Source organism: Trichoderma breve, chromosome 2 (assembly GCF_028502605.1).
Source record: "Trichoderma breve strain T069 chromosome 2, whole genome shotgun sequence".
Lineage (NCBI taxonomy): Eukaryota > Fungi > Ascomycota > Sordariomycetes > Hypocreales > Hypocreaceae > Trichoderma > Trichoderma breve.
The window spans coordinates 4,073,807-4,091,344 of record NC_079233.1 but is presented as its reverse complement, the minus strand read 5'-3'; the positions used below and the strand labels follow the sequence as shown (position 1 = coordinate 4,091,344).

General features: G+C 51.9%; 6 protein-coding genes across 6 annotated transcripts; 2 read left to right on the top strand and 4 right to left on the bottom strand.

The window, feature by feature from the left end:
• Positions 1-187: 187 nt before the first annotated feature.
• Positions 188-739, bottom strand: T069G_03451 (uncharacterized protein; the record flags this gene model as incomplete). Its single annotated transcript, XM_056170661.1, has 4 exons — positions 188-326; positions 403-445; positions 517-592; positions 734-739. 4 exons carry the CDS (start codon positions 737-739, stop codon positions 188-190), a joined length of 264 nt encoding a protein of 87 aa, XP_056031553.1.
• A 1,846-nt stretch (positions 740-2,585) lies between these two features.
• On the top strand, positions 2,586-4,444 carry T069G_03450 (pyruvate kinase, barrel domain-containing protein; the record flags this gene model as incomplete). Its single annotated transcript, XM_056170660.1, has 2 exons — positions 2,586-3,040; positions 3,274-4,444. The coding sequence occupies 2 exons, from the start codon at positions 2,586-2,588 to the stop codon at positions 4,442-4,444; spliced, it is 1,626 nt and encodes a 541-aa protein (XP_056031552.1).
• Positions 4,445-5,082: 638 nt separating this feature from the next.
• Positions 5,083-6,933, bottom strand: T069G_03449 (major facilitator superfamily domain-containing protein; the record flags this gene model as incomplete). The annotated part of the gene is made up of 4 exons (XM_056170659.1): positions 5,083-5,331; positions 5,390-6,258; positions 6,351-6,533; positions 6,600-6,933. The coding sequence occupies 4 exons, from the start codon at positions 6,931-6,933 to the stop codon at positions 5,083-5,085; spliced, it is 1,635 nt and encodes a 544-aa protein (XP_056031551.1).
• Positions 6,934-10,357: 3,424 nt separating this feature from the next.
• T069G_03448 (uncharacterized protein) lies at positions 10,358-11,341 on the bottom strand (the record flags this gene model as incomplete). Its single annotated transcript, XM_056170658.1, has 1 exon — positions 10,358-11,341. One exon carries the CDS (start codon positions 11,339-11,341, stop codon positions 10,358-10,360), a length of 984 nt encoding a protein of 327 aa, XP_056031550.1.
• Positions 11,342-12,257: 916 nt separating this feature from the next.
• On the top strand, positions 12,258-14,593 carry T069G_03447 (protein kinase domain-containing protein; the record flags this gene model as incomplete). Its single annotated transcript, XM_056170657.1, has 3 exons — positions 12,258-12,304; positions 12,383-13,848; positions 13,902-14,593. 3 exons carry the CDS (start codon positions 12,258-12,260, stop codon positions 14,591-14,593), a joined length of 2,205 nt encoding a protein of 734 aa, XP_056031549.1.
• A 179-nt stretch (positions 14,594-14,772) lies between these two features.
• T069G_03446 (purine nucleoside permease (NUP) domain-containing protein) lies at positions 14,773-16,179 on the bottom strand (the record flags this gene model as incomplete). The annotated part of the gene is made up of 3 exons (XM_056170656.1): positions 14,773-15,143; positions 15,252-16,032; positions 16,105-16,179. The coding sequence occupies 3 exons, from the start codon at positions 16,177-16,179 to the stop codon at positions 14,773-14,775; spliced, it is 1,227 nt and encodes a 408-aa protein (XP_056031548.1).
• Between the last annotated feature and the right edge of the window lie 1,359 nt (positions 16,180-17,538).

The window sequence follows — 17,538 nt, the reverse complement described above, 5'->3', positions numbered from 1 at the left end:
TATCATAATTCCAACGCACTTGCACTCCCTTGGCAAGAAAGGAAAAAAGAAAATCGCAACCTTAGAGCTCCCTGAAGCTAGATAGGTTGGAACGAAAGGCTCGGCAACTATACTCGTCACGATGTCGCAAACCCGGTAGCTGAATTCGGCGGCTCAAAAGGAGGTGGTCTGAACGAGTTGCGAGGAACTATCGCTTGCGCTCAAAGAAGCCGCTGGAGCCGGCGATGGCAACGGACTGGTCCATCACCCACTCGCCGACGCCGAGGTACTTATCGATCCATTTGGAGATATCCTTGTTCTCGCCGGCAACCTTGTCGCTCTTGAAACTGATGGCCCGTTAACCCGCGGGTTCGAGAGACGAAAACACAAATATGCGCATTAATAAAGCTCTAGTAAACTCACGTCAAGCCGGTCGATCGCTTCACGCCAGCGAGAAAAGCCGAGACTGTCACATGCAAATTTAGCAACCATTCGGCATCGCAAAAACGCAAGGGGGTGGGACAAAAGATTTCTTACGAAGAACGGCGTCAAAAGCATAGTGTGTCAAACGTCCAACCTTTGACCAGAGGCCCAGCGTCAGCAGGTCGAGAAGCTGCGATCAGTCTTAGAAAGGCCAGTCAAGCAGGCGACATCTGGCACGACTCCAAGCGCAAGCGCCCGAGGACGCCGCGATGGAGGGCCAGCACGGAAGCAGGAACCGGGGCGGGGGATTTGGATCGGGGGAAGGACGTACCACCATGGTGACTGATTTTTCCGATTCGATTCGATCCGAGGATAAAAATCAGAGGCCGCAACGGAGGTTTTTTGGTCGTCGTGGGGATCTGGAGAAGCTCGCAAGGGGTGTCGCAACGGTGAGAGGCTAATACAGCTCTTGGAGGCTGGAGAAACAGCTGAGGTGACGGCACCGCCCCAACTCACGTGCTTTGCGCATCCGACGCTGGCTGGGATTTTCGGAGATCGGCGCCTCATCTTCCGGATCCTCGCCAGACAACCAGAGCTCCCTCGATGAGTCAGCAAAATCACCAGCTTCAGCTTAGTCATGCAACGAGCTCAACAGCGCTAGAGGTTAATCGGGCCAAGCCAGTATCTGGAACTCTAATCCTAATTAGGATAGAGGGGCAAAAAAAAGGTAAGAACAGGCCCGAAAGCTCAACTTGTATCCCCGATAAGAGTGGACTGAGTGCTAATTGCCCGTATTAGCAAACATCACGAAAAGTCACGGGCCTTGCAAGAGTATCGGGTGATTGGGAGGGCAAAAACGGATGAGGCACAAGATTGCGAGCACATAACGCTTGACGTCTGGCGTGTTGCCCGTTTTGTTCACCCGACATCACAGGCCACGAGCTGGGAAGGATGCTTGATTCTCCGAGCCTCGCGCTTCGTCCAACACGTTAATTCTCACTATGATCCGGCGCTAGAGAGACGGCGTGCGGCGTGGGGGAAAAGACTCGACCAAACAAGTAGCACCGAATTCATTTTTTTTTGTTGAGACGAGCCGAAACACGGAGCATTTCCCCAAATCCCCTTGTTGTATGCGAGTGCTGTGGCAGCAAGGGGCAGTGCTTATACTATTAGCCATGCTGAAGAGGAATCCTCAGCGATAGGCATGGAGTGTACCCGGGGGGCGGCACCGGCGGGAGTGGCAGCTGCAAATGCCTCACAACAAGCGCAATACGGAGCACAGGCGAGGCAGAGTGAGAGTTTTGAGGTCAGATGGAACAAGTCCCCGGCGTAATCATACATGGATATCAATGTATAATGGCCGGTGCTGAACTTACGGAATACGGAGTATCATATTATGATATCCTGGGCCAAATCCAAAAAAAGCCAATGAACAAAAAAAAAACAAAAAAAAAAAAATGTTCCGCACTCTTCTTCTGCACTCCGCCCCGCCGTCCGTTTACGGCGTGCTGGATTATTACTTACATACTGAGGTCGGTTTCTTTTACTGTTCAATTAGCATGCGCCAGAGATAACGGTGAGACTAGCGGCCGGTCCCTTTTTGCAGTGCCCCTCTATTAGTGCCCCTCCTGTACCCTGGCAACTAACTGGGTTGCTGGGCTTGCTGCTTGCTTTTGAGGAGGGGCAAGTTGAGTTGAGTTGGAGATGACCTGGGCTTTTATTAGCACCGAAAACAGCGCTCGCCTCTCGATACGCCTTGAGCTGGCCAATGATTAGCCTTCGTTGGCTCACAGATCCCCTTGCCGCGTTACTGTGATACTTTGCAGTTACAGGAGGAAAAAAACCAACCACTGACGGCTGCCGGCTTTCCCACCCCCTCCACACCACATAGTTTTGAGGTAGCATCACCTAATCGACTGCTCTGCCGTTGCTTAGGCGTGGTTTTTTTTTTCTCTCTCCATCCCTCGTTGAATCTCTCTCTCTCTTATCCTTATTTATTTCCCTCTCCATCCTCGTCTGCTTCCTCCCTCAAATCATCTTCTGCGCAATCTTTGACATTCCGTCTCATCGTCATCTCTTTCTCACGGGAGCCTGACGAATCTATTTGACTCGTGAGCATAACCACTTCTCCCTCTCCCGACCGGCTTGACTTCTAGTGCTCGACGCCGAACCCCTTCTTAACCATGTCCCAGATCCCCAAGCCCTCTCGCACCGTCAGCATCATGGCGACCACGGCCCAGGAGCACCTGGAAATCGGTGGCCGCATTAATTGGCTGGCCTCCCTCAACACAGCCTTCACCCCTGCCCGCAACTTTCGCCGTACTGCCATCATCTGCACCATCGGCCCCAAGACCAACTCGGTCGAGGCCCTCAACAAGCTTCGTGATGCTGGCCTGAACGTGGCCCGTATGAACTTCTCCCACGGCAGCTACGAGTACCACCAGTCTGTCATTGACAATGTGCGCGCTGCCGTTGACGTCCACCCTGGACGACCTGTTGCCATTGCCCTCGACACCAAGGGCCCCGAGATCCGTACCGGCAACACCACTGGCGATGTGGACATTCCCATCACCGTCGGTACCGTCATGAACATCACCACCGATGAGAAATACATCACTGCTTGTGATACCCAGAACATGTAAGAATTTCTTTGTTTTGTCCAAAGAGGGGGGAGGGGCAGGGAGGGGCACAGCACACACCCTCCCCGCCCTCTTTGTGGTGGTAATGTCATGCATGAGGATGCCAACGGGCGGGACTGCTTGGGTCCTAATTGATGCCCTATGCTATTCATGACTAAAGAAATTACCACCCACCATTGTCCTCTCTCATAAGCTGATGGTTGGGCGAAACGAAATGCTGACGATGTCACAGGTATGTCGACTACAAGAACATCACCAAGGTGATCCAACCTGGTCGTGTCATCTACGTCGACGACGGTGTCCTTGCCTTTGATGTCCTGAGCATCAAGGACGACAAGACCGTCGAGGTCCGCGCCCGAAACAATGGATTCATTTCCTCCCGAAAGGGTGTCAACTTGCCCAACACCGACGTCGACCTGCCCGCTCTCTCTGAGAAGGACAAGGCCGATCTTCGGTTTGGTGTCAAGAACGGTGTCGACATGGTCTTTGCCTCATTTATCCGCCGTGCTCAGGATATCAAGGATATCCGTGACGTCCTGGGACCTGAGGGCAAGCAGATCCAGATCATTGCTAAGATCGAGAACCGACAGGGCCTGAACAACTTTGCCGAGATTCTCGAGGAGACCGACGGTGTCATGGTTGCCCGTGGTGACCTGGGTATTGAGATCCCCGCCGCTGAGGTGTTCGCTGCCCAGAAGAAGATGATTGCCATGTGCAACATTGCTGGCAAGCCCGTCATCTGTGCTACCCAGATGCTCGAGTCCATGATCAAGAACCCTCGTCCTACTCGTGCTGAGATTAGCGATGTTGGCAACGCCGTCACTGATGGCGCTGACTGCGTCATGCTTTCTGGTGAGACCGCCAAGGGTAACTACCCCGCCGAGTCCGTCCGTGAGATGCACGAGGCCAGTCTCAAGGCTGAGAACACCATCCCTTACGTCTCCCACTTTGAGGAGCTGTGCACCCTGGTGAAGCGCCCCGTCTCCCCCGTCGAGTCCTGCGCCATGGCTGCCGTCCGTGCCTCCCTCGACCTGGGAGCTGGTGGTATCATTGTTCTCTCCACCTCCGGAGACTCAGCCCGCCTGCTGTCCAAGTACCGCCCTATCTGCCCCATCTTCATGGTGACCCGAAACCCCACCACTTCTCGATTCAGCCACCTGTACCGTGGTGTCTATCCTTTCCTGTACCCCGAGCAGAAGCCCGACTTCGAGACTGTCAACTGGCAGGAGGATGTCGACAAGCGCATCAAGTGGGCCGTCACCCACGCCATCGAGCTCGGCACCCTGACTGCCGGCGATACCGTCGTCGTTGTCCAGGGCTGGAAGGGCGGCATGGGCAACACCAACACCCTGCGCATTGTCCGCGCTGACCCAGACCACCTGGGCATTGGACAGATGGCTTAGACGACGGGATTTGGAATAAAAAGGGAAAAACATTTGCTGGATTTGGGAAGAATGGGAATGATTTTTTTTTGTTTTAAAGAAAGAAAAGAGGAAAAACGAAGTGCCCGAATGGCTATGATGGTATAAACGCAACAACGCCCGAGGTATGAAGCTAGCTAGTTTTTGAGGCGGTTGCATGCAGGTCACCTATCAATTAATGACAAAAAACAAAACTTTACGTCTTAACGAATGAAAAAGAGCATTACCTCTTAGAGGCTCCCAAGTTTTGGCAACATGTCTGTGAAAGTGTTATAATAGACGTTGATCATTTATTCTCGCCACTATGGCAATTTTATAAGGTTCCCCTATTGGGTATATCACACCCATGTTAAATATCCCTCTCTTTCCAATTAGTCTCCCCTATTGTTTTGTAGATCATGTAATTGAATGTGGCCTTTGGTCTCGATCTCGAGTAGGTTTGTCCCATTCCCGGTGATTAAAAATATCCTATGCAACCGAACCCATTCGACTTTTTGATGCTAAGATGAAGGTAGTGGTGTGATGGTTTGGCGTTGTTATATCTTGATAAAGTGGTGTCTAAAATCGTGTCGTTTGGAGCTAATCTAGAAAGTAGGAAGAAAAATAAAGGGGATGCTCTCTCATAAATTCTTGATATCAAATCTCTTGCGCAGTTTCTCGCCGTGCTTGACAAATAGCCACGCGATGGGTGATAATGCGAGGCCGATGAAGCCGAGGATGCTGTTGCCCCAGCCCATGCCGAGACGGTTGTACATGGGCAAGCCGGCGAGGGGAAGGACGGATCCTGCGATGGAGCGGATGACTGCGTTTGCAGCGAGGGCGGAGGCGGCGTAAATTGTGAAGGTGTCGACGAGATACATCTGGAGAGACTAGAGGTGATGATGTTTAGCTGGATGTATTCTATTAGTGAGAGAAAGGGGGGCTTACCATGTAGACGATGAGATCGCCGACGCCGATAACGACGGTACCGATGATGGGTGCGATCCAGTGGACCTGGTACTCGGCGGTCCACCCGTAGATGAAGAAGCCCACGGGAAGCGTGAGGGCGCCGACCATCAGGGGCGAGAGGCGGTACTCGGGCTTCATGCCTTCGGGCGCCCTGCCCTCTGCCTCTGCCGCCACGGCCTCTTCCGCGGCCTTCTTTTTGATGGTCCTGTCGCTGGTGAGGGAGAAGAAGGCAACACCGATCATGCTGCCGATGCCAATTCCTAAGAAAGTGAGGCCTGCGAAGCTCGTCTTGAAGTGGTAGATTTCCATGAAGAGGGGGGTTAAGCTGGTGAAGAGTAGGTAGAGATATGCGTAGACCACGCCGACGTAGATGCCGCAGATGATGCTGATGGGAGACAATACCAGCAGCTTGAATGGCCGTAGGATGCCGCGCTTAAGGTACGCAGCACTTGACAGCCCGGGATCAAGCTTGGACCGTAGGAGGGGATTGCCCGTCTCTTTCCTCAGCCTTCTGGCCTTGCGGTCGAGTAGCACGGAAGCATACGTCTCGCTGGCGAGGACGGCGTAGAGAAAGGCCAGGGTGCCCGCGAGAATCGCCATGATCCAAAAGACCCAGCGCCACCCGAGGCCCGTGGTGATGAACCCGCCGACAACAGGACCGACGACCGGGCCTAACAGGGGCCCAATAGCGAAGCCTGCCATGGCGGCGCCGCGCTTCTCCTGGGTAATCATGTCGGTGATGGTGCCGCCGCCGTTGGTGATGGGACAAGAGCCGAAGATGCCACTGAAGAATCGAAAAACGATGAGGGCATTCATTGACGGGGCCTTTGCACAGGCGATGACGAAGACTTGGCGGGCGTTAGCTGCGTCGTCCATAGAATATGAGATAGCAAGGGCTGTATATGATATATGAGATGAATTGGCTAGGCTGAAATCTTACCAATGAAGCCAACGTTTGTGGTGTTATAAACGATTTGTCGGCCATACAGCTCAGACAATGGCGCAAAGAGCATAGGCCCGGCAGCAAAGCCCAGGACGTATACGGAAACGCAAAAGGCTGCCAGTTCCTGGCTTGTGGTATGGAATTCCACCATGAGATCGGGGACACCAGGAGCAAACATGGCTAGACATACAAGTCAGCCTTGAATAATCAAGAGACACCGAAAGGGCAAAATGAAGATGCTCATACATGATGCTAAGGGCGTGATGAAAGAAAGAGAGCTGACGAGAACGCTATTGAGAACTTTGCGCCAGGCGGGCCAGTTGTAGGGGTTTTGAAGGTCGTCTTCGCCATCCCACCACACCAGATTTTCATCGTCATTGGAGTCTGCATCTTGAACAACATAGATCTGTTTCTCAGTGTCGGTGGTAGGATCGGCTACGTCGTTGGAGTCGCGAGGGTCTCTAGAGATGCTGGTAGAGTTTCGTTCGAGGCCGTGCTTCTCGTCAGCGCGTGGATGTAGCGCTGCTCCGTGTTCTGAAGACTGGGATTGAGCGTCTGTGGATGTGCTGGAGGAGGCCATTGTGGCCGTTTGCTGCGCTTTTCGCTGAGTTAGCCAGGCATGGTCATGTTTGGTGATGTTTTATTGTTCAAGTTGGCGTAGTTGTGCTGGTTGACACAGTTGAGGACCACAGTAGGCGCGAGTAAGCTGAACACATGTTTTCGTCTTCTTGTCTTCTTTTTTCTTTTTTCTCCCCTTCTATTTTTTTTGGTGGCGGAGATTTTTAATTTGCTTTGGTTTCAATTTTCAAAGGGGAGGCCAGGCAAGTTAATTGGGTGTTTGAAACAACATTGATCGGGCATAAGCGTGCGGGCTCGGTATTATGGCACGATGGCTGAACTTCTCACCTCGAACGCTAAACCTAATAGGCGGCACCAGCTCTTAGTTATTCGAAAGAAACAAGTCGTCTTAGCCGCGGCTTTAGGCCAGTGCCAGCGCTATAGGATTATTTGTTTAGCTTTGCATCTCCTTGGTGCTCGTAGGGGCTCATGCGAAGACGCTCATGTGAAGACGGTGTGAAGATACAATTGGAGCGTCATAATTGGCGAGAGAGACCAGAGAGAAGGGAGAGAAGGGATGAGAGGATGAAAGAGGAAAGCCTCAAGAGGGGGGAAAGATGGACTCGAAATGCGGCATAACGAAGATGGCCTTGCCAGCAAGGAATTGGGACAGCCCAGGGTGAGGGTCGTGCGATGTACCGCAGCAACTAGCGGAGCGCAGCACAAGAATACGGGCCATGGATCTCGACCAGGGCCAGAGTAAGGTAGCATCGATGGCCTTGGTCCAAACTAGCAACTCATGCTCCGCCATGCACATGTATGAGTACCTGTATCGAGTTTCCAAAGCCGTCCGAGGCGAATATGCGTTTCTCCCGGCGGGGGCCAAAAACCAGCATATCGAACAGTGTGCAATAAGCATATCCAGCGGTCGAGTCTGACAGTTGCCCCCCAATCATTGCCAGATCGCGACAAGGGCCTCTCCCCCACACCCCCCCCGAATGATTCTCCTCTCGGCCCTGGAGTCGCTGGAGGTATGGAGAAATGGAGAAGGGGAGCAGATGTGGTGGCGGCGCCGGCCTTTCGCCCCGATCCTGAGTCGGCCGCTACTGTCAGCGCCGGTTTGTGTCTCTGCTTTCGGCACACCTGCAGCTGCAACGGCCAACTTGAGCGGATCAGCAGCAGCTAGGTAAGCCGAAGTGTTAATGTTATGCGGACATACAGTAGAGAACAAAGCAGGGCAACATAACTTGGACTCGTATGACCACGTACGACCGTGTGCTGCTGACATTCATGACAGCACAGAATAATGCTAGGCAACTTCCAGTTGAAGTGACTGCTGGAATTAGGGGGTTGTACTGCTGTCTCAGCACGTGCACTTAGTGCCCTGAACCCTTGGACTTGTTCTCGAAGCGGGCGTTGTAATGCTTGCTGGTACCAGCTGCGTTCTCGTTCCCGTCCCTGGTAGCCCGCTCGAGTATTCGGTACTTTCAGGCCGCCAAGACACGACTCCGGCGGGGCATGCAGAGCCGTTGCATGGGGAGCCTTTTAGCACAAGTCGTCCGCCAGAGCTTCTGCAGGCAAAAGTTCCCTGTACTTGGACCCAGGAAATTGAGTTGTTGCGGTCAGGTACTCGGTACAGGCACGGCCGTACGACCTGTACCTTACATTGGATGGGATACTTTTACGTGAGCTGAACCATCTCGTTGTGCAAAAAGGCGGGAGACCAGACGTTATCGTAGCATCAAAGGAACCGTTTCCAAGCCCGAAGGAATTGCGCCTTCATCTATTCGTATGTACAACTCGTACCGTATGCACATCATCCTTTATCTGCTGTTGATCTTGGCTACATGTGACCACTTAGAGCAGCTTCGCAACATCTCACCCAATCAGCGGCAGATGTTTTCCGACGTGTGCATATAACCGGCTGTCGCTTCAGGCCCCCGGATTTTCCGCCATCAACCACGTTTGCCTTCGGAGGATTATACGCATTTGCTGTTAGGTGGGAATAATAAACTACACAAGTACCAGCTTCCACACCCTTTTGCTCAAGCTTTTTGCACCTCCTCCGTGACGTTGATGCCATCCATGGTACGAGAACTCGCTCATGCTAGATGAGCCTGTCTCTATGTTCAAGTTGCAATTTAGCGCAGCTTAACTGTAATTACGAGTACAGGTAGTCTCCCACAAATGCCCTCCGAGACATGCCACGACATGTCTCACCGAATGACCGTAATTGGTAATGCCGAAACGCTTGGTGCTACGTCTCTCATTCCAAGAATTGTCTTTGATTATTCACAAATTCCGGCTTTCGGCGTGGCTTGCGAATCTTGCGGCAATGCTTTCAGATAAGGGCCCTGTTAAAGAGAGGTGCGCTGCGTCAAGATGTCTCACAAACGCATTTCGTGTCAATGGTAAACCACGTTGGCCTCGCCCTAGCTAACTAACATGACTCGGCTCGCTGTCGATCACATGCTAATCATGTTGGTCCCGTGTTGAGACACTGAGCTGTCAAACTGGCTGTGCTATTTTTGGGGTTGCAAGTCAAAATACGTCTCTAATTTCCACATGGAATGATTCAAACACAATATACTCGGTACATGTATTGACATAATATCCAGCTTTTGGAGGAGCAACAATTACCATGAGTAGAACTTTTGACACGGCGTCACTGAAAATGGAAAATAGGTTGGCAAATGCCTCCACGTCGTAGGTCGTACACTACCTACATATGTATGCTGTCTCACGGCTCTTCGGACTTCGTTGGGCACCCGCGTACAATGAATCCTCCTTACGCGACGACACACCGGAGAGTGGCCAAAGAAGGTAACGGCTCTGTTACCCGTGCGCTGCCGGTGCCACTGTCGAGTTTGCGAGTGTCATGGTGCAACCTCAATCTGCACATTAGATATGGTGGCATTTCGCTTCGGAGTAATTACAAGTGCGAGTCTGGTGCTACAGAATTTCAGTGGCCTCGGCATATTTATTTTCTATTCTATCTAAATTAATTCTCTATCTATGAGTACACAATTATCTGTGTATGTATCCGTATGTACAGAGGGGGTGGGCAATATGTCGAGCTGGGGAATTTGGCCCTCGTTTATTTTTAGTGTGATGAGTCTGAGACATGCATACGGCTGGAGTTGTGAATTGTTACTATCTCCCTTATCGAGCTGCAGGTACTAGGATAAGGGAAATTAAATTGATGATCCAAGAGAGATGATCTTTATGATATACTCGGCAGTTGGTAAGTTAAATTAAGTATGTAGATCGATCTATGCCTTTAAGATGCCGAACAGCCGTCTGTCATAGAGCGCGTGATACATTTTGGTGTATCTTTGAAATGGGGATTAAAGTCAAGAAATGCGGAATGCCTCTTATATCCATGCCAGAGGACTTGGGTATCTATATACAATGCACATATTGTTCCATCTAAGCACTCGTAGCCCTCATCTTAGCAGCCTCGCACTCACCAACCCATCCCTAAAGTTGGATAACTCTCCCAACGTAGACTCTGCGCGTTCTTGAAGAATCTCGCATTGAAGGCTAATCACTCTCGCCTCTCTGGCTGCTCGTGGGTCATCTTTTACCTGGTTAATGATGGTGGCCACATCCTTGATCCTGTCCACCAGTATAGTTTGAAGGTCCACAAGCACAGAGAGTAGCATTGAAGCGGCAGTATTAGTAGGGGCAACAAAGGACCCAACGCGGATTTCTGGAACTGCAAACTTGGGGTCATAGTCTGGCGGAAGGGTTGCGACCATAAAGGCGCACATTCGGCCATGCTCTGCAAGAGTATCCATAATGTCGAGAAGACGGATGTGGCACGCCATGACAAGATTTAACAGCGCGTTGTCTACCTTGGGCAAGGGCGTTGTATGCAAGGACGTACGATCTTGATGTATGCAATCCGGAACAGCGCAGATGGCATCCGATTCAGGAGCCGTTGTGCGTTTGTTGATGGCGGCGGACGCGGCCTCGGGGTACATAGAGGCGAGATCCTGGGCGTGGTGAAGGAGGCCATCCAAAGTTGACTGCAAGTCAAAGTTGTCCCCAACGTTGTCAGCGTATTCTCTTAGGTGCTGCCTCGGAACGTGATGCATGTCCAGGGATGACGGCATAGCTTGCAACATGCGATCCAGGGCAGATAGAACTCCAGCAAGTCGCTCCGAAACGGTCAGGGCTGGCGTCTCAAACGCTTGACTTGGCGTCTGATGATCCTGTTGCTGTTGATCTAAGACGATGAGATCGGGCCAGTCAAAGCCATTGTTATTATGATTCTGGCCTAGGGGATATCGGAATGGTCTCGTTGGCGGACTGAAGACGCAGGTGACGTTGGCCTTGGTGCAGCGGCTACAGCACAGAGAGCCCGGCGGTCTTGGGCATCTGAGCTTCTTGTCATGGCATCGATCACATGCTTGGCGAAGGTCCATGGTGGATCAGAGCATGTTTGAGGCGTTGATGCCGTTTGCTGTGGCTGGCTTGAGCATGAATAATACGGAAGTGAAAAGAGGAGCGAATGCGGTCAGTTTTCGATGAACCTCATTGGGAGCGCTGGGGAAGATCCGATAGGCTGGGCAGCCCTATGGAAAAGTGCAAGTGCTGGAGCATCAATGGATGGAAATCAATTAAAATCACGAACAACGCCCGCATTGGTGGCGCTAGGTTGGTGCCGCAGGTGCTCGTATTGGCGCATCTGGGCACTAATCGGTGTAACAATGTATTATATGATATTGGATGGATTTAATATGAGATTCAATGAGACTAAATCAGATCATTGAAATCCAGGGCAGAGAGAAAAGACTATAGTCAATGTACTCTGTAGGCTTCCACCTCCGTGACGCTGCTCCCAATGATATCAATACCAGACTCATCCATGCATGTACCTTGTATGCCAATTGAGCCCCAAAGGTACAAACAAACTTCAGATGCTGCACGCTTCTCCGCACTCAAACGGAAACAGACTTCAATGGATCAAATCATTGAATGGATGAATGATGTGACGCTGTTTGGCGCTGCGGGGCCGCTACGGCCCTTGAAAGTTTCTTCTTCAATACCTGCAGCTCGCCCTGCCCATATGGATGGAGCCACTAACCAAGGTAGAGCTCAAACAACTGCCATTACGTCGTTGTCACAGCACCAGAGCTCCCTCTTTTTTACTTCTGTACATCCCACGCCACCTGGACAATCCCACGATCCTAGAAGCTTCGACGTCCTTCTATCAAACCCCTGACGACGCATCTCAATTGCCTGTGCTATAAATTACCATAGCTTGAAGTTTTGCGTGTCGCTGGCTGCAATCGCCATGCTGGCACTCCTTCACACGACCGACACCCGCAGCCTGTCGCAATGTCGTTGATCCCATACCAGCCTCAGGAAGGCCGCGAGATTGTGCTGTGCGTTACCCCATCGATGTTTTCCAGACAATCAGAGAGATTCTGCAGTTGCTAACATCGAATCGCCCTGTTCTATAGACGACATCGCAATGCCATCGTTGTGCGCGATCCCAGTTCGCAGCGCCTGGAGATTCGAGGCCATCCCGAATGCCCTACTTGCCACCGCCCGCTAGGCCCCTCGCCGTCGGAACATTCGTTCGATCACCAGTATGGCGTTGACCCCGATTCCTATGTTGACCCGGGATACTTTCGTATGCTCCGTGCTGGACACACAGACTCGACCGCAGCCGACCAAGCACCATCAAGTCTCATCCGCAGGCTGTTTCGACCTTCGCCGGGTAGCGATGACCAAAGCGCACGAACGTCACCTGCCGTAGATGATAATGCCGAATTCATATCCAGCACTCCAGGCGTGTCGCAACCCGAAGGAAGCAGAATCAAGAGGGAGGCTTTTAGTCCAAATTATTTCAAGACCTTTTTTGTTGAAGAAAAGGTCTTGGGCAAGGGAGGCAAGGGAGTGGTGCTACTGGTGCGGCATGAAATTGACGGCTGCCAGTTGGGCCACTTTGCTTGTAAGCGGGTGCCTGTTGGCGATGATCATGCTTGGCTTGAAAAAGTTCTGATAGAGGTTGAGCTCCTCGCCAAGCTCTCTCATCCCAACCTCGTTTCGTACCGACATGTCTGGCTGGAAGATGTCAGGTTGACCATGTTTGGCCCCAGCGTCGCTTGCGCATTCATTCTCCAGCAATACTGCAACGCTGGCGACCTTCATCAGTATGTAATTGGCAATGTGCCCAAGGAGGTTACCAAAGAGGAGCTCAAAGAGCGCATTCGCCGACGATCGCGAGGCCAGATTGATGCGTCTCGAGAGAACCTACACGACAAACCCAGATTGTCGGTAGAAGAGATTTACTCGCTATTTAAAGACGTCACGTCTGGAGTTGCTTATCTGCACGGAGCAAATTACATTCATCGGGATCTAAAGCCAAGCAACTGTCTCTTGCACCGAGAGGCCGGCAAACTCCGGTGTCTCATCAGCGACTTTGGCGAAGTCCAGCCAGAGCATGTGGTGCGGAAATCGACTGGTACAACCGGCACTATATCGTATTGTGCGCCTGAGGTCCTTCGCGAGGATGAGACTGGAAACTATGGAAACTTTACAACAAAGTCGGATATTTTTTCCCTTGGAATGATTCTCTACTTCATGTGCTTCGGCAGACTTCCATATCAATCTGCCAACGCCGTCCAAGAGGAATTGGAAGACGTCGACCAGCTCAGAGCTGAGATTACTGATTGGACGGGCTTCCAGGACGAGAGACGTGAGAGGCCGGATCTTCCCTCTAAGCTGTATATGCTGCTGAAGAAACTGCTTGCTTTGGATCCGGCTGAGCGGCCTAGCGCAAACGAAGTTCTGAATGCCATGAAAAGCGAAACCTACTTTGATGGAATGACGAAAGATCGTACTCCAAGCCCTGCCGTTGGATTACGAGGCAACAGAGTCCAGAGCTTGGATTCCCCGGCGGCGCCAAGCACGCCCGTTCCAGGTGAGCCCCCCTAATCTGCATTCTCGACAGCACTTGATCTTATAGTTCAGCAGATCCACGACGTGGCTATCACTCTCGCAGTCTTAGCGTGCCTCAGAATGATGCCGCCTCATGGCCAGCCACCGTGCCTCACGACGATGAGGTCTTGCAAGACGGCGCCGTCTTTGACCAAATTGACGCAGAGCCGTCCAATGCAATCGTCAAAAGCCGTAGTCACTCTTCGCATCGCGACCATGGCCAGCAAGCTCTCCAGCCAGCCGTACAGAGAAACCTTCCCATACAGACAAACGGCCATGCGCGCCTCGACGGGCCCCTTCTCCTGACGCCGCCTCCGCGAGAAGGTTCCGCGATGCCGCGCGGAGCCGGGCTCCTTTTGCTGCGGTTCTGCACTGCGGTAGGCGTCACTCCGGATACTGTAAGATACTTTGGCCGCCTCTCCTTGTTTCTCATCAAGCTTGCTACTTTGGTGCGGCCATGCTGGCCTTACATGGCTAGCCTTGAGGTTGCCGGCCCCCTCGTGCTGCTGGCTGTGTTGGACTTGGGGCTCCCAACCAGCAACCACGTTATCCCTGCTCGACGTCCTAGTCATGGTGAAGTCGTAACAAGCTTGTTTCGTCAGACTGGGCTTGGCACAAGACTTTTGTTTCTTGTGTTGCATCTGACTGTAATCTGGCTGGCTGGCCGCTGGGAGGCTCTTTGTGTGGCTGTTCCTCGTGACGAGTGGGATGGCTGGCAGAATTTGTAATAGGTTCTTATTTTCCTTTGATATTTTTGTAATTGTAACGGGAAACGCACAGCGTAGGGTTTTAAAAAGTGCTACCAACTACAAAAAGATAGATTTAGCCAGAGAATGAGATTTCCATAATGATCAACACAAAACAGAATATCATACAGTCCCCAAGACAGCCATTGACAAATAACTCCCTACATCTTCATCGCCCCCTTAGCCCCAAACGTCCTCCTCCTCGCCATCTCAACGCCAGCCAGAGACACTACATTCCGATTATCACGACGTCGTCCTCCCCGACTCTCAGCAGCCCTAAGCTTCCTCCCACCTGTGATGCTCCCAAAGCCAAAGTCGGGATGGCCACCCAGGCTGCCAAAGATGTCGCCGATGTAGTTGGTCGGGGCCACGCCGCGCGCAAAGGTGCAGTCCCAGTCGGCGAGGATGCCGCGGACGACTTGGATGCCGGCGGCGTAGAGGTTGGCGATGGCAATGTGGAAGCCGTTTTGGTTCGTGTGCGTGAGGTGCTCCCAGTCGGTACGGGAGGGGGGAGGGCGGTCGAAGTTGGAGCCTGTGTTAGTCGAGATTGGTATTTTGTATATATGAGTTTGTATGTGTGTATTAGGTGGATGATGTAGATGATGCAGATGCTACTGTAGTAAGGGGGCTATTTGCTCACCTGTTCGCATGGCAATGACACGGCTAAAGTCGACCAACCCTTCAATCGCTGCCCTCACCAGCACCTCGAGCGTCGCATTGTCTTCCTGTGCACTCATGCAATATAAGCCCGTGCCATTGGTCCACAGAGACGTCGTATTCTCAAACGCTTGTGCAAGTCTGCCACCCGTATAATAGACATCGCTCGTGGCGCTATCGCACTTGACGACGCTGGGCGGCATCACAGCCGTATGGTATGGCGGGCCCATCTCCGAGTACAAGAGGCGATAGTTGCGTGTCTCTTGGGCGTCTTGCAGTTGGGCTCGCTGAGCAAAAGCGTGGGCGGCGTCACGCAGGTTGGCGTTGAGCTCGAAGACTTCAGTGCCGTATGTGATGCAGGGGTACTCAAAGGGGTGGGCACGGCCGTACGGGATGTAGCCGGTAGGCCAGTCCTCGGGCAGAGACCGAGAGTCGATTTCGTATTGGAGAGCGACTTGGACGGCATACCGAGCAAAGGCCACGCTGCCAATGGTTGCATGTCGTGGATTCACGCCGGCAATACCTGCTAGGAGGAAGTACGTCTGAGTGAGGTTGAAGCTTCTGGATAGTACGAGGGCTGTCATGGACACGGCCGAGTTGATTTCCCCTTCGCCGACGGTAAGCTGGCAGACACTGCCTGATTGCGTGCAGAAGACGAGAGGGTAGAGCATGGAGAGGCCGGGTGTGGCTATGGCTTGCGAGGTGAGGTTTCCCAAACCGGAATAAGAGAACTTGTCGAGCCATATTTGACCTTCGGGTTCAAACTAGATAGGAGGGTTATATCTGGTTAGAGAGGACTTGGTAGTGGAAGAGGTGAAGACGAGGAGTAGACAAACCATGGATATGATCATCACTTTTGGAGAGATGACTCCTGTAAATTGAGCATGTACAACCACCGCTGCGAGAAGCATAGCTAAGACAGACGGGAGAAGCATCGCCATAGCGTGAGTAGACAATATGCTTGAAGTTGAGAAGCATGACCGCACCCACACAGCCGGAGCACATGATGCGAAACATTCGATGACATGGATTTATACTTATGCATTTGAAGCTTGAAAACAGACTATGGTGATTAAGCGCCGGCCTGAATAGCAGTGATATAAAGTTTTCGTGTCTTTGTGTGATGCCGTTCCCCATATTCCCTTTGTTTCCTCCTAAACGACTTCATATTCACCACCCAAGTTTAGTCCAAGTCACGAGGACGCGGAATACGATGAATAGCCTTGCCTAGTTTGGCAGCATGTCGCCGAAAAGTGACTGAAACATGGCCAGGCAAGGCTTATGAAACACCTACGGAGAGGATATGTGATAACGAGGGTTTCCGGCAAGCGTCTTGTTTTTCGCTGTTTGCTGTTTGGATCCTCGTTAGTAATAAGCTCGTAAAAACAGTTGACCAAGACCAATTGGAGATATGTCCATGTTTAGACGGATCAGATTCCTATTCACGGATCCTTCAGAGAAAGACGGGAGCAAACACAGCATGTTTAGCCGTAGATTGGTCTCAATGGAGAAGCTTGATCAACCGAGACAAGATATTCTAGGCACTTATGCATGATAAACAGCCGAAATTGGACTCAGGTCAGCATAAATAGTGTATAAGAGCCAGTTGCTTGCTCGAGACACCTGCTCAGAGAGACGATATAATCGCCTTGTAGTAGCCGAAGCCGGTTTCAGTGATGCTGACCTAGGGTCTCTCGATAAACTGGCCGAAGGGCAGCATGGTTGTAGATAAGTGGCGGCTGTAATGCAGTGGCGGCTGCGAGTATGCGAAAGGAGAAAAAAGGCCCCCTTTTTGTTTGCCTTTCTTGTGCTCTGTGCAACTCGAGAGTGCTTGATCTAGCGACTGTCTCGGAAGAAGCGACTTAGATCCGGCGAGATACCGCAAATGCAGCAGCACGGCTACGTTTATTGGCTCCTGGCAAACGATGTCCGCTAGCCTCGGTATTCGGAGAGTGTATTGATGACTGCATATGGAATTGGGCGATCATAATACATGTCACTGTAAAGGGACGCAGATGTCGCTGCTCTTGGGAAATATCTTGCAGCATCAAGGCGAGAGAGGGGAAGCAGTCCCGTCCAATGTTTCTTGTGGATAATGGAACCTGCTGTGGTACGGTTGACTAGCCGCTGGTAGTTGTCGCCTCTCTTTCACGCTCAGACCAGGTCGCATGCTCATCTGTCTGATTTTGGGTTAGGCGCCACGGCTCGGAGATGTCCTGAAGGGTGTGTAAGCGCCAAGCAACTTGGCTTTTGGTGTCGTGATCCTATTA